General features: G+C 39.9%; 1 protein-coding gene across 1 annotated transcript; it reads right to left on the reverse strand.

Annotated features, from left to right (window-relative positions):
* Positions 1-5,917: 5,917 nt before the first annotated feature.
* LOC140007186 (uncharacterized) lies at positions 5,918-9,104 on the reverse strand. The gene is made up of 4 exons (XM_072049875.1): positions 8,016-9,104; positions 7,669-7,905; positions 6,809-7,330; positions 5,918-6,613 (listed from the first exon to the last, which is right to left on the reverse strand). Exons 1-4 carry the CDS (start codon positions 9,102-9,104, stop codon positions 5,918-5,920), a joined length of 2,544 nt encoding a protein of 847 aa, XP_071905976.1.
* Positions 9,105-10,497: the final 1,393 nt, after the last annotated feature.

A 10,497-nucleotide genomic window follows, 5' to 3' on the forward strand; every position in this document is an offset into this window, starting at 1 on the left:
ATTATATGTTTAACTGTTAAGTGTTACAAATAATTGCTCCTATGAACTTTTCCACTGTTTTAAGGTGAGTGTGTACTTTATCTCACTCGACCTACTAAAATAATAAATCTTACCGTTAACCGAGGTTATTTACCGTCTACCGTTTACCGTTCACTATTTACCAATTTACTTGATTACTTGCTTACTTGACTACTTGATTATGTGATTACCGTAAATTACGTGTTCACATGAACTTTTTCACAGTTTTACGATGAGTGTGTACTTTATCTCACTTGACCTACAAAATTGATAAATTTTTACTGTTTACCGATTTACTTGATTACTTGTGCATGTTGTAAGTTCTAAACTGAACTGGGCCCTGCCCTTGGTTACTGACCTACTGGAGCCAGGACTGGGCTCGGTCGGGTAGGTTTGAATCCTGGGACACCGTTTCGGTATACTCGAGTATTACCACTGGAGGGATAACGTGATGGCCAGACAAACCGAGGAGATTCTGAAGTTATAAGGTGTAGTTGACCGAAATGGTTCTACTGGAATACCGTATCCTTTAATGTGTGTTTATTTTACGTAATGATAACTATTTCATGTTAATGTGCCAATGTGCGATCCTGAGCCATACCTGTGATATGTTCAAATTACTCATACAATGATAACTGTCTCATGTTAATGTGCCAATGTGCAACTTTGAATCATACATCGGATATGTTCAAATTACTTGATTTATTCGAACTGTTAGAGTGTCTTGAAACCTCACTAGATTGTGTAGCTCATTCCACGTTTTTGTTTTTCTTAACAGGGTTCGAGACGAAAAGTGCTCGTAAATAGTGCTAGATTGTTTTCTTTTGGGGAAAACTTTAAATTGTATTACAGCAGATAGCTGTAGTAAATATTCTTTTGGATTATATTAAGTTTGAGAACTGACTAATTGTAAGTATGAAGTGTTTTGGAGTACTTTAAATATATATATTGAAATTATTTGAATTATTCCTAATTTTGAATTATAGATTATACCGAGTCCTGACGAGAGGTGGGTAGGCGTCCCGCCGATGCCCTTGGATTCGCCTTTGGGAGAAGTGGGGGCGTCACAATTTCCTTCCTTGAATGTTAAGTGGTCTAGAGTATATGTGAGTGATGGTTGGTCACTATTTCTTCAAGTGCTCAGGGGGGTTTCAAAGGGGATCCCGGTACGAACAATTGAAGGACTTTATTTGCTCACTTACTTTTGAATTGGTGAGTGTCAAATGCATGACTTGTTGCTAAATATTTGAATTGTTTCTTGTTAATTAAGTGATTTGGACTTGTCGAGACGAGTGCGTACTTTATCGCATTCGTTCTCTTTTACCTGACTAGACATTTGACTTGTGTGAACGTGACTTGATAATTGAATTGCGTGAATTTGGCAAATTGTATTTGTGCATCTGAAGATGCCCAAAACTCATTGGCTAACCTTGCAACTTGAGTCGGCATGGGCTTGGTCGAGTCGTTGAGAAGCCTGGTGAACCATGAGAAAATTATAAGCTTGATCTTTTGAGGTCTTACTTGGTATATTCGAGTAGTATTTCCCTTCTAGTGAGTGTTTGGTTATGAATTTGAGAGGGTGAAATGAGGGATGGAGGAAGTAAGCCGGGTTTCTACGGACTTGCTACCTACCCGGTTGACGGAGTGCCATCACGTGGAGGTATTGGATCAAGTTTTGGCAAAGCAAATGGGAATTTAGCTCCTGAGAGCTCCCGTATCCTTATTAATTGTGCTTTATTGTTATTTGTGAATTACATGAACTTTCTAACTATATTTCTTGTACAAGTGTTATTGTTACTTGAACTTATTTTTTTGCATGTTTTTCTTGGTCTCGCTAAGTGTTAGCTCACCCCCGTAGTTTGTTTTCCTTAATAGGAGCTCGGAATAGAAAGATTTTGGAGAAACTGACTTGATTACCTTTTGATTAGAATTTGAATGTAAATGGTTTAATCAAATTTGAATGGTTGTATTTTGGAAAAATTGATGTATCTTTTGGAAACTTTATGATGTAAGACTTGAATGATTATATAAGAAAGCGACTTTTCTTTAAATTGACTTTTATTATTGGTTGTTTACTTTTAAATTTAAATTTGACTCGTATTGCGCTCTGGCGAGAGCTAAGCAGACGGCCCACCGAAACCTTAAGGTTCACCCTAAGGAGAAGTGGGGTCGTCACAGCAAGTATGATTCATCCAATTCCTGATAAGAAGATGTGGCCACCTATGCCACATGTTACCTCTTCAACAGTCTTGAAGAGAGCTCAAGACTCCTCAAGACTCCACATGTTACCTATGCCACATGTTGCCACCTCCTTTGAGGAGAGCTCCAGGTAGACCAAAGGTGAACAGGAGAAAGGAACATGATGAAGGACAATTTGTATCACAATCAAAAAGGTCGAGCAGATTCAAATATGGAAATTGTGGCTCTTTTGGTCACAATAAGAGGTCTTGCCAAAGAGCACCGTCCAGAAGAAGAATGGCAGCACAACTCCTGGCCAACAGGTCTTATATGTGCTCAACTTGCTATTGAAAATAATACTGAAAATAAATAAAATGCACTAATGTTAGCTTATTCCCTAACAGTTGAGCAATAGAAGAGGCAAACCAGGAAGAGGGACTGCAAACACTGGCATGTCAGGAGCTACTCTTTGGGTAAAAATTTTTTTGATTTATTATCAGGATTGTAGCATTTAAAACCTTCTAATATCCAAAGCTACTTGTCTATGTTTACTGCTTGGATCATGTACAAGGCAATGTGACTGTTGTACACTCAAGCCAAAGAAGCAATCATTTTCCTCCAAGTCAACCTGCAACTGTGAATGTACAATAGCAGATTCAGACCACAACAACTGCTTCAAAGAAAAAGGTTCATTCAAATGACTGCATTTTATACATGCTTCAGTATAATGTTTGAATATAAGGTTCGATCTCTGTGATTGTGTAGACAGGAAGGCCATTGTGCAATACTGGAACAACTACTAGGGGAGAGCAAGAGAACTAACTCAAATACAACTACTCAGGTCACTCAAACTCTGGAGCCTCCTCCAGTTCAGCAAATTGCAGCATCTCAAGTTGCTATAGCTGCATCTTTGTCAATCAATGTAGCTACAACACTGCAGTCAACAAATGTCAGTGGCAGCAACAGTTTTAGTATGCAATTCTAATGCATACTCTGTAGTTTTCTGCTTACTGCTTCAGTTTCAACTTAGTAGTATGCCTTGCATTTAGGTCACTATATACGAATGTTTTGTATGATTGTTGCAGTGATGACATTTGAATTGATAGGTCTTTCCAATCCTCATCATTTGTTCTCAGTCATTGCAGCAGATAGTGTTTTGAAACTAATGGATTGCGCAGTCATGCTTTTGTATTAATGGTTTGTTCTGATACTCTTTTGTAGTAATGAATTTTTCTGATGCACTTTTGTATTAATGGATTAGTCTTGTAATGCAACTGCTTTTTGTATCTTTTTTGCAAGTATTGGTAGATGAACTAGATTTTGTACTGATGACAGTATACTTAAACTTAATTGGTTGCATTATAATGTAAACTAGAAATGATGCTGCATACATGATGTTCTACTTTTCCTCTCGTATATCTTACAACACCAATTTTTTCTATAACTACATCTTATATTTAGATATGTATATTTGAACTGACACATCATCACAATATGGATGAAAACATACACATCAACAAATATGAGATTGATGATAAAAAGTATGTTGACTGCTACATTTAGAGCCCCTGCCCTTGCCACTAGAATTGGCATTTCCTTTTGCATTGCCGTTGACCTTTGCAGCTGTTGTTCAGATTGCAGAACTGAATTGGTGTCAGTTCTTCTATTGCTGACCTTTTCTTCTTTAGGACCTTCATAACACCGGAATTACTTGCATTTGGCACAACAAAAATATAACTTGTTGGGGTTCTTTTCAGTCTCAGAGATCTTCAATGTCGCCTTTCGATTGCAGGTGCAATATTTGTTCCTTATTGTGAAGGATGTTGGGGAGTTCCATGATGCTCCCTTGTGGTTGGAAGTAGCCATACTCTTTGTTGCAATATTTCACCTCAAGCTGCCAAATTGAAGTCAATCAAACTAGCTGTGTTTGATGTTGAAAACGAACAACTCATTTTTTTCCTAATATAAAGTTTCATGTATTGCAGACCATCTTTTATAAGCTAGTGCAAGAACCTAGCCATTTAGCCGTTAACTAGCCGTTAGTTTCCTTAAGTGAAGAAGCTGTTGCAAGTTGCTTGGAAATGGTTTGCGCTTACACCCCCTGAACTTTCTCGATCCTTAATACCTTTGTCCTTCACTTGCTAATACTACTTGCCAAGCAAGATCAAGGGCAAATTTGATACAAAATTTTCATCTCACTCCTTAAAATCATTTTTTAATGGGACATTTTCTTGCCTGGACTGAATTTACAACATATTCATTAAGTTCAAGGGTGCTGCATGCTATTTCTTAAACCTCAGGAGAGGTGAATGCTAGTGTCAGAAACCTCAGGGGAGGTTTCTGCAATTTTCCCCAAGATAAAAGAATTTCAAATATTAACTCTTACACAAAATGACGTAAAACTATATTCCGTACTACATTTGTACTTATAATTAGATAATATATTTTTAATATAACACCGTCATAAATTTAAAAACAAGTTCAAATGTGATGTAGTGCTTAGAAATCTCATGCATGTTGACAGAGAGGTCCTAATGTTGGGATATAAATTTTGGGTACAAGGCAAAAATCTCATTGGGTTTGAAGATTTAAGTTGATCAATCCTTGATTTTGATGATTAACAAGCACAAATAATTTGGACTAATGATTGTGACGATTAACCTTGGTTGTGTGTAAGCATATTGATACGTGTTAATTTTGCATGTTTTAAGTGTCTTTTATTACTTATGTTTTGGTGTGTTTAGTCATTTTTATAGCTAAATAACTAGGTTTCTAGTGAAATTTGCATTTTATGGTCCAATTGTGAAAAATTGCATTTCTATGAATTAAAGTGGTAAAAATTTCATATTTTTGTAGATTTAACGGCTCAATCATCAAATGGAGTGAATTGAAAATATATTTGGATTATTATTGATGATTTAAGTGATTTAAAGTGAACATGAAGTGTAAAATGTTCATAGGATGAGATGCAACCAAGTACAAAAAAAAAAAGAAAAGTTTGATAGTTTTGATATCTTTTGGTATTTTGACTATATCTTGAGTTACAAGTATTAGATTGAGATAATTCTTAAACCATGATGAAGCTAATACATAGATTTACAATTCTCATGGAGATGTCAAAATCCAGTTCATGCATTTTCCTGGCCAAAAGGTCGATATACCATCATGCATTTTTGCTTTCAAAAGGTGAAATAGGGGATTGAACAGTTAGGGGTGTTTTGGTCATTTTTTGCGCATAGACATCCAAATGACATGATTCTTGATGCATTCGAAAGATAACTCAAAGGACTACAATTTTTATGGTTTGTGAAATAGCTAATTTGGCTTCTATCATTGAGGAAATTGCAGTTGAATTTGGTCTAAAAATAGAACAATATTGAAGATTGAGCAAAACAGTACAAACCTACTGCAACTTTTTTTTTTCAAACCAAAAATTTATTATCACATAACATTGGGGAAACAAATGAAGAGGCCACTAGTCCTGCAGGAACCTCCTAATTGACGAAACCCCTAACCTATCTAGGCACATGGGGCCTCTAGCAATCGAAGGTAACGACGAGGTAGACGTGTAAACCACCTTCCCCTCATGCGAGCACCCAACATTCGAAAGGACATTAGCAACTTGGTTCTCTTGACGGAAATAATGGGAGACTTGTGGAAACCGCTCTTTCAAATCCAACAACTGCTGCACCTCCTTATAGACACTCCATGGACAGCCAACCTATCCAAGTAGAATGTCGACTAACACGAGCGAATCTAGTTCAACTTCGAAGAGGTCAAACCCTCCCTGGATGCACATTTCTACCCCAACAAGAAGGGCCCGCGCTTCAGCCTGTAAACTGGTTGCCTTCCCAAAATGGCATGAGAAAGCCAAACAGAATCTGCCGCCGCCATCCCGAAGGATCCCTCCACTACCACTAATACCTGGATTGCCCTTGGAACACCCATCTGTATTAAGTTTAAAGCCACCAGGAAGAGGCCGAACCCACCTCACAGGCTTAAAGGAGGAACGCGGAGCCCACCCAGAAATCTTTGTATAGAAATGTCTCCAAGTCACTGGGAAGACCCTGCAGCTTGGGAAGAAAAAAGCAAACAATTCCAGGAGATCGGTGAAGACCAACCTGCATAACCTATCCTCCTGTATATGAGTCCCATCGTACTTCCTGGCATTCCTGCCTTTCCACAGGTGCCAACAGATCAGAAGCGGAAGAACATGATGAACAAACTCCAAATACCTGTTGCCCCTCTTACCATACCACCATGCTGCCATGCATACGCAAAACGACAACCCCCTCGAAGACACACCTACTGTATCTCCGAAGAAGTGCCAAACCTGTGATGCCACATCACCCCCAGCAAACACATGGTCTACCATTTCTACCTCCGGGGATTGACAACATCCATACTTGGAAGGCCCCTGAAACCCAAACTTCCACATACAGCAATCCACCGGAAGTCGCCTGCGTAGTAAACGTACTAAGAAGAAAGAGATTTTTAAGGGCAACATCGGATGCCATAACCGTTGAGACATGAAGGATCTATTGCTATGCCACCGTACTAGGTTAAACGCAGGCTGTAGGGTGAACTGTCCAAACTGTGAAGGTCTCTATACCATCAGATCAGGAAGCTGGCCCACCGGCGGATCAACTTGAGCAATCTCGCGGGCAATCCCTGCCGGCACCCATTGCTGTATAAGTTGAGCGTTCCAAGTGCCATTGTTAACAAAATCAGCCACTAGATGATCCGAGACACTGTCCAGTCTCAACGCTAGTGTCCCATTTCCTAACCAATTATCAAACCAAAAGTTCGAGCTATTAGAGCGCCCAATCCAACCAATATGCTGCTCCGCAATATGTCGCACCGCTATCATCCTTCTCCAAGTCTGCGAGCCTCTATCGCGATGCACCAGATTAGGATGCACCTCCGCACAAAACTTAGCTTTCATGAAAATCGTCCAAAAAGATGACAGAGAGCGGAATCTCCACCATAACTTGATGGAGAAAGCATCGTAAATATCCTCCAAGCGCCAGAATCCCAGTCCTTCCTCATCACCTGGAAGACATAGGTCTCCCCACCTAATCCAATGCAGCTTCTGACCCCCCTTGGCCTCACCCCAGAGAAATTGGAGAAGCACCTTTCAAGTTCTTTAAGAATGGACTTCGGAGGAGAGGCAACAATTAACAGATATACTGGTAAAGTGGCGAGGATGTGCTTCAATAGCACCATCCTACCCCCAAAAGACAACAACCTGTTTCTCCAGGACTTCACTCTACTCACTACTGTTTGGCAGAGCCCAGCAAAGTAATCTCGCTTTCGCCACCCGTAGAAGAGGGGGTACCCTAGATATTTGATGGGAAAAGGTCTAGAAGAGAATCCCGTAACCTGCTAGATTTTCAACCTCCGTGGTCTTCCCAAGGCCGCATGTGCCAAAAAGCAACTTTTCTATTTATTAATCAACTGGCCAGAGACTACCTCATAATCCTCTAGTACCTTCATCACCAACTTGAGAGAGGTCATATTGGCGCCTGAGAAAATCAGCACGTCATCTGGATAACCCAAGTGCGTAATAGTCGGGCAACCTCTTCGAACCCAGACACCCTGGAACCCACGATGAGCCACCAATTGTTTAAGAGAACGAGATAGCACCTCCACCCTGATAATAAATAGAGCAGGGGACAAAGGGTCCCCTTGCTGAAGCCCTCTAAATGACTTAAAAACCCACAAAGCGACCCATTTATTATGACGGAGAACCACACGTTAGAGATAACCCTCTAGTTCATATCTATCCAGCATTCTCCGAACCCAAATACGCGCAGGACCTGTATCAAGAAAGGCCACATCATCCAGTCGTACGCCTTTGACATATCAAGTTTGAATACGACATTCCCCCCGAGCACCTTCCTCTTGATACCCGCAATTATCTCTTGGGCGAGTAGGTAGCTGTCTGATATCGACCGACCCCAAACAAACCCACTCTGGTTCATCAAAATAATCTTAGGCAGGATAAGAGCTAACCGGCGAGCCAGGATCTTGGAGAAAATCTTGTTCACAAAGTTGCATAAACTGATAGGACGATACTGGGAGAAATCCTTTGGCTGCTGAACCTTGGGGATCAAAACAATGGAAGTCGTTGTAATTCTCCTTGGAAGCTCGGCACCACAGAAGAAACTTTGTATTGCCATATGCACATCACCACCCACTATCTCCCAGGCAGTGGAGAAGAATCCACCAGTGAACCCGTCAGGCCCTGCTGCAATACTAGCATCCATTTCATATAAAATCTGCCGCACCTCCTCCAAGGACGGAACTGCCTCCAACATCTCATTGTCCTCCCCTGACACCAACCGAGGGATGACAGCTGGGACATCTAGCATACTAGGGCCATCCACTGACGAGAATAAGTCGGAGAAATACTGAACCGCCTCCGCGCCAATGAGCTCATCCTCAGACACCCATTCGCCATCAGACTGCTGTATCTGATGAATTACCAATTGCATGCGCCATTGCTTTACCACTGAGTGGAAAAACTTAGTGTTACGATCTCCCAAGACCAGCCATTTTACCCGAGATCTTTGTCTCCACAATGACTCCTGCATGGCCAATGCCTGTCTCAGCGTAGCCTGGGCCAGTTGCAAAAGCGAATGCACAACCTCAGACCCTCCCTCCTTTAAACACTTTTCTAGCCTCCCAACCTCCTCTTTCGCCTTCTTAACACTGTCTGAAAAGTTTCCCACACAGTTCTTGTTCCACCGTTGAAGTTGACACTTGAGCCGCTGTAGCTTGGAACAAAGAACATGCATTGGGGACCCATCACACTCCTGCTGCCATGACTCTTTCACCACTCCCAAAAACTCCTTATGATCAGCCCAGGCATTGATGAAATGGAAAGGATGGGGCTTACTATCCATTCTGATAGCAATGGAGATTAACAATGGCACATGGTCGGAAGGATAACGCTCCAGGTGAACAACACCAAGCGAAAGTCCAGCATCAAAACACTCTACATTCAACAATAAGCGGTCTAGCCATTTCCAAATCCTGGCATGGCCATGGCATGTGAGGACTCGAAAATTTTGCTTATTTTATTTATTTTATTGGCTCAAATAAGTATTTACTCACCCGATTTCTCCGATTATTATTTTCTAACATTTTTAGGCCTAATTAAATGTATCCATAGCTTAGTTATATTTTTAAGGCGATTCGTTTCGAAATTTAATTTCTGAAGGCTCGTTAAGTGAAAATAGTAAATACGCGACTGGAGTAAATAATCGATTCGAGAAATTACATATATTTTGAATTTATTTTATTTTCTTGTGTTTTTTTTAAAAAAAACATTTCATATACCATACGATTAATTAAATTAAATGTTTAATTAATTTCTTGCAAATCAAGAATATGGAAATACCTAGGATGGTGTGAGAAAAATTCTTATAGGGGTATGTAAATTAGAATAAACTAAAGTTTGAGGCAATATTTGAAGATGATAAGATTCCAACTCCTTAGCAAATAAATACTTTAATGTTAAAAGACCATTAATTAAAGCCTCAACACTTGAATAAATAACCATGCAACTAGCTGCCTTTCTATTGTCTTGAAACCGAGAGAATTTCTGGTTCCTTCTTTCATTTCCCAGCTGCAACCGAGAGAGTGAGGTAGAGAGTAAATCATTTTCTCTTCTCATTTCGATACACAAAAGAGAGTTGAGAGTGAGGAAGAGACTGCGGTTTCTTGGTGTTCATATTAGCTGTATCGAGGGGAGAAAGAAGAGAGCGGAGTGAGAATCTGGTGCTAGGATTTGAGGAACCGAAGCAGAGAATTTGAGCAGTCTGCAATTATCGAACTCTAGGAGAGAAGAGGTAAGATTCTGTAGTAACTCTCTGCTTAATTAGTATAATTGGATATATATAAGCTGCATGTTGAAATTAGCTAGGAATATGAGCTCTTGGCTGAAGGAAATTCTGTGAAACAACCGAAAAGCAGTAGGAAAAGGAAATTTCAGATAACCGAGAGTTGTTGTTTGAATGGCAGCCCATGAATGATGTAAAATTTCTGTAATAGACTCTTAATCATCCAGTACTCTTCATTACTCATATTGCATGCTGGGTTTTAGTTAAGAAAAGTGAGTTTTGTTGAAGAAAAATCTTGTTTAAAGACTGATTTATTGTTGGAAATCTGTTGAGATGGCCGAGAGAGGGAAAGAAAGAATTTTCCAGTTTTCCTCTATGAATTTTGGCTGCAAACTTTCATATTGTGGTTCAAAACACTTATAACTTCCTTATATTCATCTGCATGTAGAGTTTT

Source organism: Coffea arabica, chromosome 5c, assembly GCF_036785885.1.
Source record: "Coffea arabica cultivar ET-39 chromosome 5c, Coffea Arabica ET-39 HiFi, whole genome shotgun sequence".
In the NCBI taxonomy this organism is placed as follows: domain Eukaryota; kingdom Viridiplantae; phylum Streptophyta; class Magnoliopsida; order Gentianales; family Rubiaceae; genus Coffea; species Coffea arabica.